The sequence below is a fragment of the Carcharodon carcharias genome, chromosome 10 (assembly GCF_017639515.1).
Source record: "Carcharodon carcharias isolate sCarCar2 chromosome 10, sCarCar2.pri, whole genome shotgun sequence".
Lineage (NCBI taxonomy): Eukaryota > Metazoa > Chordata > Chondrichthyes > Lamniformes > Lamnidae > Carcharodon > Carcharodon carcharias.
Window position 1 is genome coordinate 86,039,962 of NC_054476.1, and position 20,109 is coordinate 86,060,070.

The 20,109-nt window shown below is 43.4% G+C and overlaps 1 protein-coding gene across 1 annotated transcript in view; it reads right to left on the reverse strand.

Annotated features, from left to right (window-relative positions):
* The window catches only part of LOC121282849 (histone H2B.1-like), a 33,270-nt gene extending 16,840 nt beyond the window's left edge, over positions 1 to 16,430 (reverse strand). Inside the window, exons 1-2 of the mRNA XM_041196663.1 lie at positions 16,341 to 16,430; positions 15,625 to 15,757 (exon numbers count right to left, since the gene is read on the reverse strand). Of these exons, the coding sequence (XP_041052597.1) occupies positions 15,625 to 15,757; positions 16,341 to 16,430 (223 nt within the window). The remainder of the gene's footprint in view (positions 1 to 15,624; positions 15,758 to 16,340) is intronic.
* Between the last annotated feature and the right edge of the window lie 3,679 nt (positions 16,431 to 20,109).

Consider the following 20,109-nt stretch of genomic DNA (forward strand, 5'->3'; position numbering starts at 1 on the left):
AATTTCTGCAAAACTGCTATATTAGCCTTTATTGTTCGAAGGTCACAGACTGACAGCTTCAGCCGTTTTAAAAAGGGTCTTAGTCCAGTTTTTAAAATTTTAGAAATTAGCCATGAGGATATACATTTTATAAAAATATAGAATGTGTGGTCTTAGCCTTGTAACAATCCTCGTATCCTCAGAGAAAAATAATTAATTAAATTTAACTTTTTTTTACATACATGTGGTCTTATGAAGGAAGAATAGTAAGTAAAGAAGTACATTCATTCTCTCATTCATACTGACATGTCAGACACACAGCGAGCAGGGGCAATGGCAATTCACTGTTGCATTTTCTTTTTGAGCTTTAAACCTGGGTTAATGCATCAGCAAGGCCATTGCATTTCCCTAGGATGTGGAATGGGTAGGCTAACTTCAGAAGATTTCAATCTGTCATTATCGGGAAATCCATTCGGGTTACAGTTCTGAATTTTCCTCTATTGAGAATCAGGCATAAGCAGAGCCATTGGTTTCATAACTTTGCCCACTCAACTCCTGATTAAGCGTCCTCTAAAGGATCTGGGGGTTTTACAGGATGGTTAGCATGCAGAGGGATGAGTGATGATCATGCTACTCAGGGCTAACCACAGGACACTGCTGGCTATGTCACTCTGTGATTGCAAGGCCATTTGATCATAGGGCTGAGCTGCTCTTGTCCAGCTTAACTCTTCCCTGTCCACCTTGGTAACCTGTGGATTCAGCTGCTCATATTCAACGACTTTGGTTAAGCTGAGGGCCAGGAAATTGAGATGTTTTAAATGGGCTTTGGCCTCTTTAGGGGATTCTGGATCAGTGTCCGGTTCGGGTGCTAGCACAACTGGGATGGTCCAGAGTCTGTTGCTAGGTGCTTTTGGTTGGCACGGCAATAGGTTGACAGTCTGCTCCTGAACTTGGGCCAGCCATTCTGTACCTGGATATTAGGAAGATGGCGTTCTGAAAGGGGCCTCTCACGGATCCATACCAGGTAGGGCTACAGTGCTGTAGCCTGGTGGGTTGTTATGGATTACTTTAATTGCAGCAGGCAACCCTGTCAGGTTGCCTCGTGACTCTGCGTTAAGGTTGGTTGGGTATGGGATCCAGTCTGGTTCATACCCCTCTGCTGATTAGTTGGGTGGTAGGCTCTGTGTCTTTTGGGATACTACTGCCCTCTGGTGGATGGTCAGCGCTCGTTGTACCTCCTGCTGGCTCTTCAACTAATTGAGGCATCACCCTCACGCTTTCTGGGCCAATTTGACAACTTTCTTGGTCTTCATTTAAATTTGCCAGAAAGCTCTCGGATGAACCAATCATTAGCTTCCTCACTGGGGCCTTTGGCTTTGCAGCGGGCACTCTCCTAACTTGTTCCATGTCCCCTGGAACACCTCTGCCCTCAAGGGGAGGTACAGCTCCAGCTACACTCCCTTGTGGCTTTTCGACTGGGGGAGGCACCTCACTCCCAATCTGCTCATCTGTCTGGGGACACACTTTGTCCTATTTAATGTCAGAAAGAAGGTTTCTGCCAGCCATACTTGTGACAATTCCTTAACCTTTTCCTTTCCTGGTTCTTTGACTATGTGGGATATCTCCTTCACTGTTTCTTTCCCTCTTCTCAGATGTCTCTGGTCTCTATTAAATTCTGGGAAACTCTGTGAATCTATTTTAGATTCTTGTGACCTTTCTTGGACTTCTTGTAACTTTCCAGACCTGGCTTTGGTGTTGCTAAATTCGCTCAAGGTTTAGGGGTTAGAGATGTGGAGAGTGCTACCAGGTAGATAGAGGATTTTCCTTGCAGCTTCCAGTTGTCTGGTCTTTCTCTCCCTTTGAGCTGCTAGCTCCAGTTCCAATTTTTAGAGCTAAAATTCTCTTTCCCCTTTTTTGATTCCTATTTCTCTCTTTTTTTTCTTTTTCCCTCTCTCTCTCTCCTCCTTTCTTTCTCTTGTCCCATGTCCTTAAATTCTAGCTATATTCTGAGCTATTCTAGCTCAAATTGGGCTATGGGAGGGGATTCGGAGTCATAGTTGAACTCCACATCTAAGTACTGTACCAGTAATGTGAGATCCAAATGCTTTAAGATATGTTAAAGATAACTTAAAGGCAAAAACTGAGGCATACCAAATTGCAAAGGTCAGTGGCAGGCTGGAAGATAGGGAACTTTTTTTGAAGATCAACAAAGGGTTACTAAAAAATAATATAAAAAGAGCAAAGGTAAATTATGAAAGAAAACTAGCGCAACATGTAAAAACTGAAAGCAAAAGCTTCCACAAGTATATAAAAGGAAAGAGAGTAGCTAAAGTGAATGTTGGTCCCTTGGAAGACAAAACTGGGGAATTAATAGTGGGAAATAGTGGGCAGAAATGGCAGAGATGCTTAATCAATATTTTGCCTCAGTTTTCACAGTGGAGGACACTAGTATCACCCCAATAGGAACAGGTAGTGCAGAGGATATAGAGAAGGAAGAACTTAGAACAATCACCATCATTAGAGAAAAAGTATTGAACAAACTATTGGGATTAAAGGGTGACAAGTCCCCAGGACTTGATGGCCTACATCCCAGGGTCTTAAAGGAAGTGGCAGCGAAGATAGTGGATGCATTGGCTATAATATTCCAAAATTCCCTGGATTCTGGAAAGGTTCCAGTGGATTGGAAAAATGGTAATAAAATGTCCTTATTCAAAAAGCGGGGAGGCAGAAAGTAGGAAACTATAGACCAGTTAGTTTAACGTCTGTCGTTGGGAAATTGTTGGAATCCATTAATAAGGAAGTAGTAATGGGGCATTTGGAAAGTCAAAATGCAATCCATCAGAGAATTTAGGAATATGAGAAAACAGCCTTTGCAAACTTATATTGAGTTTGAAAGAGTAAAACAAAGTAATTTTGACCGTTGGATACAGGCATTAAAAATAGAGACAATATATCAGCTCTTAGAGAAGTAGTTATTTTGGAAGAATTTAAAGATTCAATTTCTTCAGTAGTGAGAACTCATGTGGAGGAACAGAGGGCTCGAATGGTAAGACAAGCAGCAGAGATAGCTGATGATTGAGTTAGTGCATAGAGCGAAACCTTTTATCGTTGCCCTTTCAAATTGGCAAAGGATAAAAAGTAGGAAGGTGAAAGGAAGGTGGGTAGTCAGGGAAGAGAAGGATTAGGTGGAAATTCCCAGGAAGTTTTTTCTCAGAATAAAAAGGAAGGTGCTGAGGGTAGAAGTGACATTCAAAAATTGAGGTGTTTTCATTGTAATTAAGTTGGACACACAAGGTCAATTGCAGGGAAAATCTGTTGGAATTTAAGGGGTGCAGAAAAGTCCTGGAAGTAAGAGTACTGTGGGTTCTGAGGTTTAGGCACAGGAAAAACCAGTGGTTTGTGCATAGATAAAACAAGAAGAATCAGTCATAGGTAAAGAAGTGAGAATATGTTCACAATTTACCCAAGAGAATTCTGAGGAGCAGGTTGCAGAAATATTTAGAGATTTTGTATGTGAAGGGAAAGTATTTCCACATGTAAATGATGGAGTAGGTAAAGATCTTAAGATTTTAAGAGACACAGGGGCTAGTCAGTCCTTAATGTTGTGGGACAGTGGCGTTTGTTCAGAGGGAGTATTGCAGGAACAGGTGAGAATAAGTTGTGTTCATGGAGATGCTAAACCTATCCCATTATGGAAGGTAAATTTAAAGAGTAAGTGGAAAACTGATGGTGGTTGTTGGAGTGGTGGAAAAATTGACCATTGCAGGGATTCAGTTTATTCTGAGTAATGATATAGCTGGATCACAAATGTGAGTGATGCCTATGGTAGTTGAGCAGCCTGTAGAATGTCTTCAACAGAAATGTTACAGAGAGAGCATCCTGGATTGTTTCCAGATTGTGTGATAATGAGATCACAGGCTCATTGGTTGAAACAGGAAAAACAGGAAGGACAGGCAGTTCAAAGGCAGGAAGAAATCTCATTAGTTGACACTTTGCTTGATAACATTGTTCAGGAAGAAAGACTACAGGACAATTCAGTTGAAGTGTTTAATTCAAGACAGTTAGCGGAATTACAGAAAAAAGATTTGCAAATACAACATTTATATCAGACAGCTGATTCAGAAACAGAGGCAAAATTTATTCCAGAATGTTATTACCTTAAGGGTGTTATTTTAATGAGAAAATGGAGGCCGTATCATGTTTCAGCAAATAAAGCTGGAGGGAGGTACATCAGATTGTTATCCCATTTGGGTATAGAAATGAGATTCTGAGGATAGCTCATGAAATTCCAATGCAGGGACATTTAGAAATTAACAAGACACAGGCAAAGATACAGAAACATTTTTATTGGCCTGGATTGCATAGGGATGTAGTCAAATTCTGTAGAACATGTCACACATGTCAGGTGATAGGGAAACACGCAAGCAGTGATTAAGTCAGCAACTTTAATTCTAATTCCAGCATTTGAAGAACCTTTTACTAGGGTCATGATTGATTGTGTAGGACCCCTCCCTAAGAATAAAAGTGGAAATCAGTATTTAGTGATAATAATGGATGTGTCTGCCAGATTTCCTGGAGCAATACCTTTGAGAAACATTACAACAAAGAACATTGTGGAAGAGTTAACTACATTTTTTTACAAGATATGGATTACCTAAGGAAATATAATCAGATAAGTGTTCAATTTTTATGTCATAACTGTTTAAGGAAATAATGAACAGTTTGGGAATAAAACAATTTAAGTCGACAGCTTATCATCCTAGGTCGCAAGGAGCTTTGGAAAGATGGCATCAAGCTCTAAAACTATGATGAGAGTGTACAGTCAGGATTATCCACAGGATTAGGGTAGGGGAATTCCATTCTTGTTATTTGCTTTTAGGGACGCTCCTAATGCATCGACTGGTTTTAGTCCTTTCAAATTAGTCTAGGGTCATGAGGTAAGGGGACCACTGAACTTAATTTATGAGAAATGTTGGGTTAAAATTCAGAAACTACTCTCCTGGATTACGAATCAAATTTGAGAGATTAGACAGAGCATGTGAGTTGGCTAGGGAACATTTAAAGATATCACAGTAAGTGATGAAAGTGAAAGCAGACAGGAAGGCTACAGCTCAGAATTTTGTTGCTGGAGAAAAAGTGCTAGTTCTGTTACCAGTACTGGGTGACTCATTGAAGGCAAGATTTAGTGGACCTTACGGAATTGAAAAGAAATTGAGCGAAGTAAATTATTTAATAAATACTCCAGATAGAAGAAAGAAGCAGAGGGTGTTGTCATGTAAATATGCTTAAAAAGTACTTTTACAGGGAAAAAGACCAAAGGGAGATGTTAGTGGTAGTTGATAAAAGAAAGAAGTAGAGATGAAGGATCTGAAATTGACTTTCCTCTAGTCAAATTGGATAATGAGGGGGTACTTGAAATTTTAAATGTATTATTGAGTTACCTTCCAGACAAGTGACAAAGTGATTTGGAAAAAGCTATTGCAGTCGTGAAGTTATTTGTGGAAATGATCTGGGGAGGACAGATTTAGCTATACATGATGTGTCTGTAGAAGTTGCATCTTTGATAAGGCAACATCCTTATAGATTAAATCCAGAAAAGTTATCTCACATACAGAAAGAAATTGACTTAATGCTTTAAAATGATATCATTGAGTCTAGTTGCAGTAACTGGAGTTTGCCTATTGTACTGGTGCTGAAACCAGATAGAACACAGACTGTGTGTGGACTATCAAAAGGTGAATGTAGCGACAAAAGTGGATTTGTATCCTATATCACGATTGGAGAATTGTACTGAGAAAGTGGGACAATCAAAATTTATCATAAAGATTGACTTGCTAAAAGGATATTGGCAATGACCATTATTGGAAAAAGCAAAGGAGATATTGGCTTTTGTGACACCAAACGGACTATATCAGTTTAAAGTCATGCCATTTGATATGAAGACTGCACCTGCGACATTCCAAGACTGACGAACAAAGTAATTGCATGTCTAAGCAATTGTGCTGTTTATATTGATGACTTAGTAGTTTTCAGTCCTATATGGGAGGAGCATTTACTACATCTGGAAGAATTTTTTAATCGATTACAATAAGCTAATTTGGTGATGAACTTGGCTAGAAGTGAATTTGCAGAAGCGCGTGTTACATATCTATACCATTGGGCATGGTAAGGTGGCTCCGAGACATGTGAAAGTCAAAGCTATCATGGATTTCCCAGTGCCCAGAACAAAACAAGAAGTTTTGAGATTTATGGGCATGAATGGGTTTTATCAGAAATTTTTACCAAGTTTTAGCAGTGTGGTTGCTCCACTGACAACTATTAAAAAAGAACAGGAAGCGTCAATGGACATAGGAGTGTCAGAAGGCATTTGATAGTTTGAAAACTGTACTAACTACGACACCAGTTTTGACAGTACTCAATTATACCTTGCAATTTAAGTTTGCTGTTGATGCAAGTGATATAGGCATTGGGGCTGTACTGTTACAAGATGACGCCACTGGAATTGAGAAACTGAAAGGGTATTTTTCACTTAAGTTAAATGTACAACAGAGAAGATATTCAACGATCGAAAAGGAGGTGTTGGGTTTGGTGTTAGCATTGCAGGATTTTGAAATCTATGTGGCAAACAATTCATCAGAAACAATTGTTTATACAGACTGCAATCTTTTAAAGTTTCTGGACAAATTTCGAGACAGAAGTGCAAGGCTATTCAGATGGAGTTTATTACTGCAACCATTTAATCTACAGATTATACATATCACAGGACGAGAGAATCTGATTGCAGATACTTTATCAAGAGTTTGAAGCTTAAAGGAAAAATTGTACATTTAAAAACCTGTACTCTGAACTGGAATGATTTCTGTTGATGCGAAGGATTTGTATATATACTATGTTAATGCATGCACCTGGTAATATAATAGTGTAAGTATATAGGTAAGTATCGGAGATAGTTTAAGATGGGTTAATAAAAATGAAACCCTCTTTTTAAATTATGGTGGTTCATTTTTCAATATGGAGGGGGATGTCAAGAATATATAATAATTCTAATAATGTTATTGGAATTTATTGTAAAATACAGTAATAGTGGGATATGTCTGTGTCAATGTGTGTGTGTGTGTGTGTGTGAGAGAGAGACATTTGATTGAGTTAGAGGCGGCTAGTCTGGGTGCTTTGAGCTAAGAGGAGAGGTTAGGTTTGAAATGTTAATTGGGTAAACATGGGGAAGTTTAGAAACATTGGTGTCAAGGGAACATTTGCGTTTTGAAATAAGCCAGACTAGATTGTTTTCAAAGGAGGGGTGAAATGTGTCACCTAGCCAGGTGAAGTTTAGAAACAGTGTGTTTATCTTTCCCAAAGATTACTGGTAAATCTTAGTGCTATGAGAGGGTTTTATTATCAGGGAGATAAAGCCCAAAGACATAGTGAAACAATGGGTATTTGCATTCAAAGAGAAAAATATGTATAAAGAAGGAGCAAGGGCTGTATGTAAGTGAAGTCATTTTTTAAGATCTTACAAGACTGTGAAAAAGCCTCAGCACCTATGCCTCAAGCTGTTGTCTTCAAAGGACTAAAGTTAAGAAAACTCACTTGGAAGTCGACTTGTTCAGGGAATCATGATTCTTTGCCTGGGTCTTTTAAAATCTTGCTGTTGCCTTAACAAAAGTGTAACTCTGAGTTAGATTGAATAGGGTATTTAGAAGTTATCATACTAGTAATTTGTAGATCTATGTATGTATTTAAAGTCATTTCTTCTATTAATAAATGTTTAATCTAGTTTTGTCAAAACTACTGAATTCAGGACACGCATCTCAATGTATACAAATTGCAAAACAAGTTGTTGCAGTTGTTTCAAGTTTCCTTATGGGATTTGAACAACTCAGCACTTACCATCGGCTGTGTCATAACCCCTGTGCAGCTACAGTGTGGGCCTCCAGGTTACAGGGCCTCTAGTGGCAGGGCTGATTAGTGGTGTGCAGATGTGGTGATGTGTAAATAAAAATCTGCATCCGAATACATGATCACTCTACTCGTCTCAGTGGCTAATGCTGCTGCTACATTTACTCTGCCTGGTCAGGGCAAAGAGCCAAAGTATGTCCGGCTCGCCTGTTATTTTTATTACTTCCCTCAGAAGAATTATGATCAGGTTTCGCCCCTTGCTTCCTGCTTCTTGTTGGGCTGCCAATCTACCACTGCTGCCACTATGTTGTATTATCTGTACTTCGATCAATACAAATGAAAAGACAGCATAAACATTGTACTTGGTGCTTTATTGAGAGAGTTTCTTACCTATGCTTCTATCTGAGCATCATGGCAACACCACAAGGGTGATTGCATCACTTCCAGTTGTGACTCATACAAATGCTTAAACAAGTATTCAAATAGCTTTGCTTACCTCCACTATCAGAACAAATCCCCCCCTCAACCTGCCCATAACTTACCTATTTCTGGCTTTAATGGAGGCAAAGCAGGACAACCAACTTCCCCTGAGGAGGTGGGTTGGAAATGTAAATATTACAATGAGGCTTTGAGTGTCATCTTTCACTAATATTTTAGACTAACCCATGATCTGCTATGTCTTAGAAAACCTGGTTGTTGAAGGGAGGCAAGGACTGCTGGATCCAGTTTACCTGATTCACTAACTCCTGTGATCAGTCGCTACTCTCTTCGGACCTCCTTCACCAGGCTCCTACTATTTCCTCTCTGCCCCTTGACACTTCTGACTTCCTCTGCAACACCTCTAATGGCTTTCCCACTGCTCCCCAACCACCCCATATCGCACCACAATCCCCATCCTGGTCTCCAATCTTCCCTCTGGTCTCCAATTTCCCCCCTGTTCCAGCCACTGATCTTGTCTCTGGCCTCCAACCTCCCCAATTTCTCAGGATCCCAATCCTTCTTCCGGCCTTCAATCTGTCTTCTGGCCTCCAATCTTCATCTGCCTCAGATCCCAAACTTCTCTTGGCTTCCAATCTTCTCACTCCCAATTCCTGCTTTACAGATCCCTGTCTCCCTTCTCTCCACTCCCCGGCTGCAGTCTGTTGCCGAAGATCCGCCCGACGCCCACCCAGCCTCTACATCTCTAAATCTGATTGTGGCTAGGAAATAGAGATGAAAAGAATCCTCATCAGAATCCACAAAAAGGAAGCTCTCCTGGGTTTCCCAATTTGAGAATTTCCACACACCCCTCCCCCAGTATTTGGGTTAATATTCAGCCCTGGTGTCACATCCAAAGGCAATGTGAGATCTGAAAACTTGATATTTTAAAACAATTTCTTAAAAGTCTTATTTAGTTTGGATAATTTGCTTAGTGGATCTTTCTCAACATTCCCAAACCTTGTTTTCTGTTTTTCAGGTGAAGGTTCTATTCAGCGAAGTCAATATAATGCATTTAAGTTGGTATTGTGCATGTTGCTAATTTCTTCATGGACAGTGTAATTTTTACAGAGCAACCAGGAGCTGTTTTTGTTTTTATTTTTTCACATTCACCTCTACTCTTAGAATCCAAAGTGATTTCGGCAGATATTTTGATTAGTAGTTGTGTTAAAAGTTTTAAGTAGGTTCCCTGCCTTTATACAAACATGATAAATGAGTGGATTAGTATTCTATGTTTTCATACTAATATGTTAAAGCAAAGTCTTGCATTTAAATGAAAACATTGTAAGTCTCTTCTGAGTTGAAGAATTCTAGCGTTAAATAAGGATGACAGTGTTTTTCAAAATAATAGCAGAAATATAATGTCTACTAAATTGGTACACATCTTATATAAATCCAAATTTGAAAATATATTTAATACTGAGGTAAGGTGCCAGATCTGATTATTTGTTCCTTATCTAAAATGTTATATTTTTCATATATTGTTGGAACCAATCTTAAAGAAGAAAAATATTTTCTGCGTCAGAACTTTGTGTCAGTTTGTTCAAACTCTAATGGTGAAAGCTCTACTTGTAGTACATAAAAAAGCCAAAAAGGAACTGGCTTCGGCTTAAGATAATCACATACTTAGTTCCAATGTATTCTCCTTTGACTGGTTTTCTCTTGAATTATAAATTTATTCAACAACTTTTGTCATTTTTGAAGAACAAATATGATGGCTAACTACTTTGTTCACTACAGTCAGGTATGCTGTTCTATTTCTATTAACATCTTGATAGATTATTGTTAAACTTTTAGGTTAATAAAATTACTATAACTGTTAACCTCTTGCCTCCTGCCTCATACCTTGAAACATTTACCAGATATTAATCACTAAACACTGTTTTCCTCAATTATTCTGCATCTTCATTCAGAGGGATAATCATTTTCAGGGTCAGTGGCTCTTTAAATTCATCCAATATCAGCAGCACTAATCTTACCCAGGTCTGCTCCTTCCTCTGTGGCAGGAAACCAACTTCTTCTGATAATCCTGGTTATACTTTCATGGTACTCATAGTACGTTACACAAATGTGCTGAGAGTGCAGCAGGGTTGAGTACTTCAATGGGCAGATACATAGATAATTTAGAACAGAGAAGTGTGAAGTGATACATTTTGATAGGAAGAATAAGGAAAAGCAATATGTATTTGTCTTTGTTGGCATCCTTCCATGTAAGATGATGGACATAGAGCAAATTCATTAGGGAAGGGCAGCTTCATATGGTGAACTTTTGCTGATGGCTGAAGAGACCAATCTGTGAGAAGCAGGTTCTGCCACAAATGCCGCAATGGAAGTATTTATCAGATGTTGCCTTGGGTTGTTTTCAGTGTTAATGCCTGCAGCCAAGCCTCTGACACTACTGATCGTCATGGTACCCCAAGTGGCCCACAGGTGTAGTCATTATTTTCCTTTGTCATCAGCTAATTTTTTCCTACGTGTGAAAATCAGTGTTCAAGGTGTTTGTGTCATGCTTGCAAGCATCCTTGAAGCAGAGTTTAGAACCATAGAAAAGTTTTTTTTTATTCATTCATGGGATGTGGGCTTCACTGGCTGGGCCAGCATTTATTGCCCATCCCTAGTTGTCCTTGAGAAGGTGTTGGTGAGCTACCTTCTTGAACCACTGAAGTCCATGTGATGTAGGTACACCCACAGCGCTATTAGGAAGGGAGTTCCAGGATTTTGACCCAGCAACAGTGAAGGAACGGCAAGATATTTCCAAGCCAGGATGGTGACTTGGAGGGGAACTTCCAGGTGGTGGTGTTCCCATCTATCTGTTGCCCTTATCCTTCTGGATCGTAGTGGTTGTGAGTTTGGAAGGTGCTGTCTCAGGAGCCTTGGTGAATTCTTGCAATGCATCTCATAGATGGTACACACTGTTGCTACTGTGTGTCGGTGATGCAGAGAGTGGATGTTTGTGGATGTAGTGCCAACCAAGTGGGCTACTTTGTCCTGGATGGTGTCAAGCTTCTTCAGTTTTGCTTCAAGGATGCTTGTTATGGAGCAGAAAGAGGCCATTCAGCCCATTATGTTGGTGCCAGCCAAAAAAGAGAAAAAAGAAACTAGCCACTCATTTTAATCCCACTTTCCAGCACCAGCAGGTTACAGCACTCCAGATACAGATCCAGGTACCTTTTAAATGAATTGAGCATTTCAGCCTCAACCACCAACTTAAGCAGTGAATTCCAGACGCCCACCACCCTCTGGGTGAAAATGTTTTTTAACTCATGCCCCCTCTAGTCCTTCTACCAATCACCTTAAATCTGTGCCCCCTGGTAATTGACCCCTCAGCTAGGGGAAACAAGTTTTTCCTGTCTACCCTATCTAGGCCCCTCATAGCTTTGTACACCTCAATTAGGTCACCCCTTAGTCTCCTCTGTTCGAAGGAATACAACCCTAGCCTATCCAATCTCTCCTCATAGTTCCAATTTTCAAGCTCTTGAAACGTTCTTGTAAATCTCCTCTGCACTCTCGAGCAATTATGTCCTTTCTGCAATGTGGTGATCATAACTGTACATAGAATTCTAGCTGTGGTCTAACCAACGTTTTATACACTTCCTTCATTACATCCCTGCTTTTGTATTCAACACCTCGCCCAACATAGGAAATAATTCCATATGCTTCCTTTATCACCTTATCCACCTGTCCTGCCACCTTCAAGGACCTGTGGACATGCACTCCAAGGTCTCTCACCTCCTCAACCCCTCTCAATAACTCCCCGTTTATTGAGCATTCCCTTGCTTTGTTTGCTCCCATAAGCATTACCTAGCACTTTTCTGGATTGAATTCCATTTGCAACTTCTCCGCCCATTCAACCAAACCATTGACATCATTCTGGAGTCAACAGCTAGCCTCTTCACTATCAACCACACGGCCAACTTCTGTGTCATCTGCAAACTTCCCAATTATGTTACTCACATTTAATTCTAAATCATTAATATGTACAACAAACAGGAAGGACCCCAACACTGAGCCCTGTGGAACACCACTGGAAACCGTTTTCCATTCGCAAAAACATCAGTCGATCATTACCCTTTGGGCAGAATTTCACAGTTGGTATGCAGGGGCGGACCTGTCATGCATGCATGCAAAATGACATGTGATGACGTCAGGCATGCATCCTGACGTCACCACGTGCCACTGCAATATTTCGGAAGATGGCCGCACTGAGTTCGGGGGCTTGCCTGCCATTAATTAATGGGCCACTTAAGGCCCTTGAGGCAGCAACTGACATCAATTTTGAGCTGCCTGTGTGATTTTCAGGGCATTGCATAGGCACAACAGGCAAGTGGGTAGGGCACATTTTTAAAAACCTCATCTACAGGCAGGATAAAAGAGGTGAGCGGCTTGCTAATGTGAGTTGTTAGAACTTTAATTTATTACTTACTGCTATTTGCTTGTGTGAACAGGACAACTTCACTTCGCTTCAGAGGTACCTTGACAGAAATAACAGGCTTCAGTTCAAGACTCTGGAGGAGTCATAACACTTGGGGCCTTCCAGGTATCAGACAGCCTTCCTTACTCTGAGAATGGGGATTGTTGTCTCTGCTGGAGCACCTCCTCTGAGGAGGAATAGAGGGCCAGAAGGGGGAGGAGGCCAGGAGCCCATATTAAGCATTCAGGGGAGCCACCTGTGGGAGGACAGGCGAAGGCACAAGGGGCGCAGGGCCAACAGGAAGACCAAGGCAGAAGGGGAATTAGAAGATGCCACTATCCTGCTGCCAGGGTTTACAGGCGGCAATGCAGCTACCTCAATATGTGTGAGGTGCAATGCTGAAGGAGGCTCCGTCTCTTAAGGGAAACAGTGACTTCCATCTGTTAAATAATTGGCCTTGGGATCAGTTCCGACTGTGTGGGTGGACACCCCATGCCAGTAGTGCTGAAGGTTACAGTGGCCCTCAATTTCTATGCCTCTGGCTCTTCCCAGGGCTCAGTGGGGGATCTTTGTGGAGTCTCCCAATCAGCTGTCCACAGTTGTGTCAAGCTGATGACAGACACTCTGTTCATGTGTGCATTGACTTTCATTCACTACTGCATGGACGAGGCCAGCCAGGCAGAGCGAGCCAGAGGCTTTGCTGCGATTGCTGGGTTCCCCCACATCCAGGATGCCATCGACTGCACACACGTGGCCATCAAGGCGCCAGGGGGTGAGCCGGGAGCCTTTGTCAACAGGAAGGGCTTCCACTCCATGAATGTGCTGATAGTGTGTGACCATAGGATGCAGATTCTGCAAGTCTGAGCAAGGTACACAGGCAGCTCTCATGAAGCATACATCCTGGGACACTCCCAGATGCCTGGGACCCTTCAGTGCTCCAGCCCGGCTGGATGGATGGCTGGTGGGTGACAAGGGCTATCCCCTCAAAAGGTGGCTCATGATGCCCCTCCACCATTCAAGAACAAAGGCTGAGCAGCGGAACAATAGGAGCCATGCATCCACAAGGGTGATGGTAGAGAACACCATCGGTCTTCTCAAGATGCGCTTCCGATGCCTGGACCATTCAGGGGGCGCACTCCAGTACCCCCAAGATCGTGTGTCGGTGATAGTGGTTGCATGCTGCGCTCTCCATAATCTGGCATTGGAAAGGGGGGATGCAGTGGAGGAAGATGATGTTGATGTAGCTGCTCTGGCAGCAGACGATGAATCCAGTAGTGAGTCCAAGGACGAACACGCTCAGGAGAATGCTGAGGGGGTAGACGCCGACCTGAGCAACCTCCAGGGAGGCAGGGGCACCTGGGAGGCTTTGATCTAATGCCCCTTCAGCTAGTCTACTAAAGATGAACCACCACCACATGCCAGGGCTGCAGGCTCCATACTCGATACCTGACAGCAACATTTGCTTGATCAACAACATGCAATATGTGCCATTTCAATAAAGCTCAATGACAAACAAGTCACTCATAACATCATGGGTTCCACTTCACCTGCAGAACTAATGAAGCACCCAGAGGCTTGTTGAGAACCAACACATTTAATGATCAGCAACTTGGCATACAGAAACCAAAGTACATTAAAAGGTGTTGAACAGCACAACAACTTAAAAGTAACTTCAAAGTGGGGCAAAAGAAAACCACTAGAGATAAGCCCGTGTTGTGCCTAAGCTGCTTTACGTTTACACTTGCGCGTGCTACGTCTAGGTGCTCCCCCCTCACTGGCACCGGCATTGGAAACAGCCTGCTCATTCTGCTGTCCTGTTGGCCTTGATGACCTTGGCCTCTGGCCCATGGAGCCTGTGCTGGCCCCGCCCAGGAGGGAGCGGCCAGTGGCACAGCTGGCATCTCTTCAGTCTCCGCAGCCTCATCAGATGACACGGACACTGGCAGAGGAGCGGAGGAGCTGCTGCCATCATCCAGAGAACCCTGAGAGGAGCCCGCAGAGACAACAAGCAGCTTGTGCACCAATGTGAGGTTGCTCTGGACCTCCCTGCTCGCCACTGATGGACAGACACCTAGCTGGGATACTGGATGCCCAATCCATCTCCCACACTGACAGTGACCACCTGAGGTCATTGCCAGTGTGAGGGCTTGCAGGTCCAAGTGCATCCCCAGGAAGCCCAGGATTGCTGTCCTGGAGGAGCTTCTCCATGACACCCACCACTGTCTCCATGGAGGAGGCATTGTGCTCAGCCATGAGGGTTATTGCATTTCTCATGCTCCACATGGACTCCTCCATCATGGAGACCATGGCACACATTGCCTCATGTATCTCTGCCAGATTCTACCATACAGCCTGCTGGACTTTCAGCATTTGCTGCCTCAGGGACGACTCCAGAGGCACATCATCAGCAACTGACTGAGCATGTTCCTGGTTCCCAGCAGTCCTCTGACTGAGTATGAAGTGCCCTCACTGCTGTACACAGAGATACTAGCCGATGATCTTATTCCCACCAAGGTGCTGGTATCTGCACTGGTGCCTGCCTGGCTGACAGGGTGTGACTCTGGTGTGTGTATATCTTCAGGGCTCTCAGGGGTCGGCGGTGGTCCCTCAGGCTTCTGAGACTGGGTGTGCTCTGGTGAGGATGAAAGGAAGATCAGGAACATTTGATTAGTTGAAGTAGTTACACTGTTAATGTGCATGCCTGGCACCCTGATCAGGATGCGCTCGTCTTTCCATTATCAATGGGAAACTCATGTTGGATGCTGAATTCACTAAACAGTCAACAGTGGAATGGTTGCAATGACAGACATTGTGACCTCAGTGCACAGCACTCTTACCTCCCAGTGTAACCCCAACCTCACCGTGGCTGGTTGACCTGGACACATGGCGCCTCTCCAGCTCCAGTGCCTCCTGCTCATATCTAGTGATGATCAGAAGGTGCGGCTGCCCTCCGCCAGTCCACAGCCTCTCAGCTTTGTTGTGTGCTGTCTTCTCCTGAAAGGAGAGAGGAGCATTGATTAGTCCACCTTGTACCTGCATTGCCATTGCAGCCTGGCCACCCCCACCTGAGGAAAATCTTCAGGGCTCAACCAATTCGTGACCCTGGAGCCACAATACACTCATTACAAAAAGTAGCCAGGGCTCACCCCTTGCCCAGATGTTGCCTCCATGACATTTGCCACTTACATCCTAAGAATTTCCAAACCCGTGACCACTAGCACCTAGAAGGACAAGGGTAGCAGATAGATGGGAACACTGCCATCTGGAAGTTCCCCTCCAAGTCACCCAGCATCCTGACTTGGAAATGTTTCACCGTTACTTCACTGTTGCTGGGTCAAAATCCTGGAATTTGCTCCCCTAACACCACTGTGGGTGTACCTGAACCACATGGACTGCAACAATTCAAGAAGGCAGCTCACTGCCACCATCTCATGGGTTAATAGGGATGGGCAATAAATGCTGGCCTAGCCAGTGATGCCTACATCCTGTAATGAATGAATAAAAAAACAAAATTCTGAGGTGCGGGAGGGGCAACCTAACTGCTTTGCTAAGTGACCCATGCCAACCCGATACTCACCCTTCCCGATCTCAGGAGGTCATTAAACCACTTGCAGCACCGTAGCCATGTGCGTCTCACCACATCGTGGGAGCTGACCTGTGAAGCCATCTCCCCCCAGGCACATTTGGCTAGGTGGGGCACCTCCTTCTCCTGTACCTTGGGACAAGGATATCCCAGCATGCTGCCACCTCCTCGAGGACGGCAGCAGGCGCTTATGGAGAACCTCAGGGCCAACTGCCCTGCCAACCTGCCGTCCCACCATTGCCTGCTCTCTGACAATGTTGTCCTTTGCAGCTAATCAAACTTAGTGGCAGATGACCAAACTCAGTGGCAGCCTTAGGATGGCTGCCCGTGCTGTTTTTGAATAGGCTGCTGGGTCGCCATTGGACCCAGCGGACATTGGCCTCCCACCGCTGCCTGCCCCTTCCCACAGATCTCGGGAGCCGCAGATTACGCTGGGCGGGCCTTAATTGGCCCTCTTGCATTGTGGCAGTGCGCACCCAATCACGGGCGGTGGTCGGGTTCCTGATCACCCGCGCCCACTCCCGCCAAGCCCACCCACCAACTGAAAAGTTCTGGTCCTTGTTCCCTGTCATTGAACCAATGTTGGATCCAACTTGCCACCTTCCCCTGTATCCCATGAGATCTCACTTTCCTGACTTGTCTGTCATGTGGGACCTTGTCAAATGTTTTACTAAAGTCCATGTATATAACATCCACTGCACTAACCCCATCAATCCTCCTTGTTACTTCCTCAAAATATTCTATTAAGTTATTAAGACACAGTCTCCCCCTAACAAAATGATGCTGACTATCCCTGATCAATCGGTGTCTTCCTAAGTGACAGTTTATCCTGTGTCAGCTTTGTTTCAAATAATTTGGCCACTGTTGAAGTCAGCCAGACTGGTCTATTATTTTCTCGCCTATCCTTCGCACCCTTTTTTAAAAATGGTACAATGTGCACAGACCTCCAATCTTCTGGGACCTTACTTGTATCTATTGAGGATTGGGAAATGATCCTCAGAGCATCTGTTATTTCCTCCTTGGCTTCCTTCAGCAGTCTGGGATACAATCCACCTGGCCCTGGTAGTTTATCCACTTCAAGGATGGCAGTCCCTCCAGTACTTCCTCTCTCGCTATGCTTATTGTATCTAATATTTCACACACCTCATCTTTAACTAGAATGTCTACATCATCCCTCCCTTAGTGAAGACAGAGACAAAGTACTCATTGAGAACCCTGCCCACATCTTCTACATCAACCCACAAGTTACCATAGGGCCTAATAGGCCCTACATTTTCCTTATTTATTTTCTTGCGCTTAATGTTTTGAAAAATATCTTAGAATTTTCTTTGATTTTACCTGCTAATATTTTTTCATATCCTCTCTTTGCTTTCCTAATTTCCATTTTTACTTTACCCCTGTACTTTCTATGCTCCTCCATGATTTCTACAATATTAAGTCTTTTGTGACTGTCATGAGCTTTGTTTTTCTGCTTTACCTTGGCCTGTATGCTTCTGGATAATCAGGTGGCTCTAGAATTGGCAGTATCACCCTTTTTCTTTGTCTACACTGTCTACATGGTGCTTGTAGAATCTCGCCTTTGAATGCCTCTCACTGAATTGACACTGCTTTTCCTTCTAATTGCTGTATCCCGTTCACTCCCACCAGCTCACCTCTCAGCTTCATAAAATTTGTCTTCCCCCAATTTAGAACTTTTACTTCTGTTCTACCTTTGTCCTTTTTCATAATGATACTAAATCTAACTACATTATGATCACTATCTCCAAATCGTCCCCCACGGCTACTTTATCCAATTGCCCAACTTAATTTTCTAAGACAAAATCTAGAATTTTGCCCCCTCTCATTGGGCTTGTTACATGCTGGCTGAAAAATTTATCTTGAATGCAGTTCAAGAATTTTGTGCCGTCTGTACCCTTCACACTGTTCTTATCCCAATTGATATTAGGGTAGCTGAAGTCGCCAACGATTGCTGCCCTATTGTTTTTGCTTTCAGAAGTTTGCCTGCATATTTGCTTTTCTAACTCCCTTCCACCATTTAGTGGTCTATAGTACACTCCTAGCAGTGTGGTTGTCCCTTTTTTTTATTTCTGAGCTCAACCCATATGGCTTCATTATATATCATCTTTCCTCACAGCTGCAATTGCTTCTTTAACCAATAATGCTATACCCCCACCATTTTTATCCCTCTCCCTATCCTGCCTGAAAACTCTATATCCAGGGATGTTGAGCTACCATTTTTCTCCCCTCCTTAAACCAAGTTTCCATTATAGCGATGAGATCATGCTGCCATGTGTCTCTGCCCTTAGCTCATCGGCTTTATTTACTATGCTCATTACATTTACATGTATACCTATTAACACTGCCAAATTCCTGTGCTGTACACTTTTTAACCTGTGCTGCTTCTGTCTTTCAGAATCACTCATTAATTCCCCATCTCCCGTTCTTTGCTCTCAATTTGCCCCCAGGTTCCACCCCCCTGCCAATCTAGTTTAGACCCCACCCCCAACAGCACTAGTAAATCTCCCTGCAAGGGTATTCATCCCAGTCCTGCTCAGGTGTAGACCCTCTGGCTTGTAAAGGTCCCATCTTCCCCAGAAACGGTCCCAATGCCTCAGAAATCTGATGTCCTCCCTCCTACACCAGCTTTTCAGCCACATGTTTAATCACTCAATTCTCCTATTTCTATACTCACGTGCACGTGGGACTGGGAGTAATCCTGAGATTACTGCTTTAGAGGCTCTGCTTTTCAATCTCCTTCCTAGTTTCCTAAAGTCTGCTTCAGGATCTTATCCCCTTCCCTACCCAAATCATTGGTACTAACGTGGAACATGACCTCTGCTGATCACCATCCCCCAGAAGAATGTCCTGCAGCTGCTCTGTGACATCTTTGACCCTGTCAACAGGGAGGCAACATACCATCCTGGAGTCACATCTACGGCACTGAAACGCCTGTCTGTTCCGCTAACTAATGAATCCCCTATTAAGACTGCTCTTCCCCTCTTCTTTCTCCCCTCCTGTCTAGCTGAGCTACCTGTGGTGCAACAAACTTGGCTTTGACTGCACTCCTCTGAGGAATGAACACCCTCACCGGTATCCAAAATGGAAAACCGATTGATAAGTGGGACCCCAGGAGAATCCTGCACTACCTGCCTAATTTTCTTGGGTCACCCATTCCCTTTCTGCTTCCAGGCTTCTAAACTGCAGTGTGACCACCTGTCTGATATGCTATCCACGTAGCTCTCAGGCTCGCAGATGCGCTACAGGACTCCAAACACCACTCAAGCTCTGAAACCCGGAGCTCAAGGTTCTGCAGTTGGTGATACTGACTGCACATGTGGTCATCTAAGACACTGGTAGCATCCATAACTTCCCACATATTGCAAGACACGTATCCTAGCTACCTCGCCATGAAGAAAATCCTTGAGCATACAACTGTCTTCCATCCTCTGAACATGCCCACGCCAGCAAAGTTGCCTCTGCTTGATGGGTGCCAACATAATTGGGATCATTATCTTTGAGAGGACTGCTGCATTTGTGATTTCGTCCTTCTATGAGATGCTGAGAATGCGACGCAAACAGCGAAGATGAAAGTTGTTGAGTTTCCTTTCTTGATAGCTGTAAATCATACATAGGAATATAGAAACATAGGACTTAGAGCAGGAGTAGGCCATTCGGTCCTTCAAAACTGCTCTGCCATTCATTAATATTATGGCTGATCTGGTTGTGGTCTCAATTCCACTTTCCTGTCTGCCCCCATAACCCT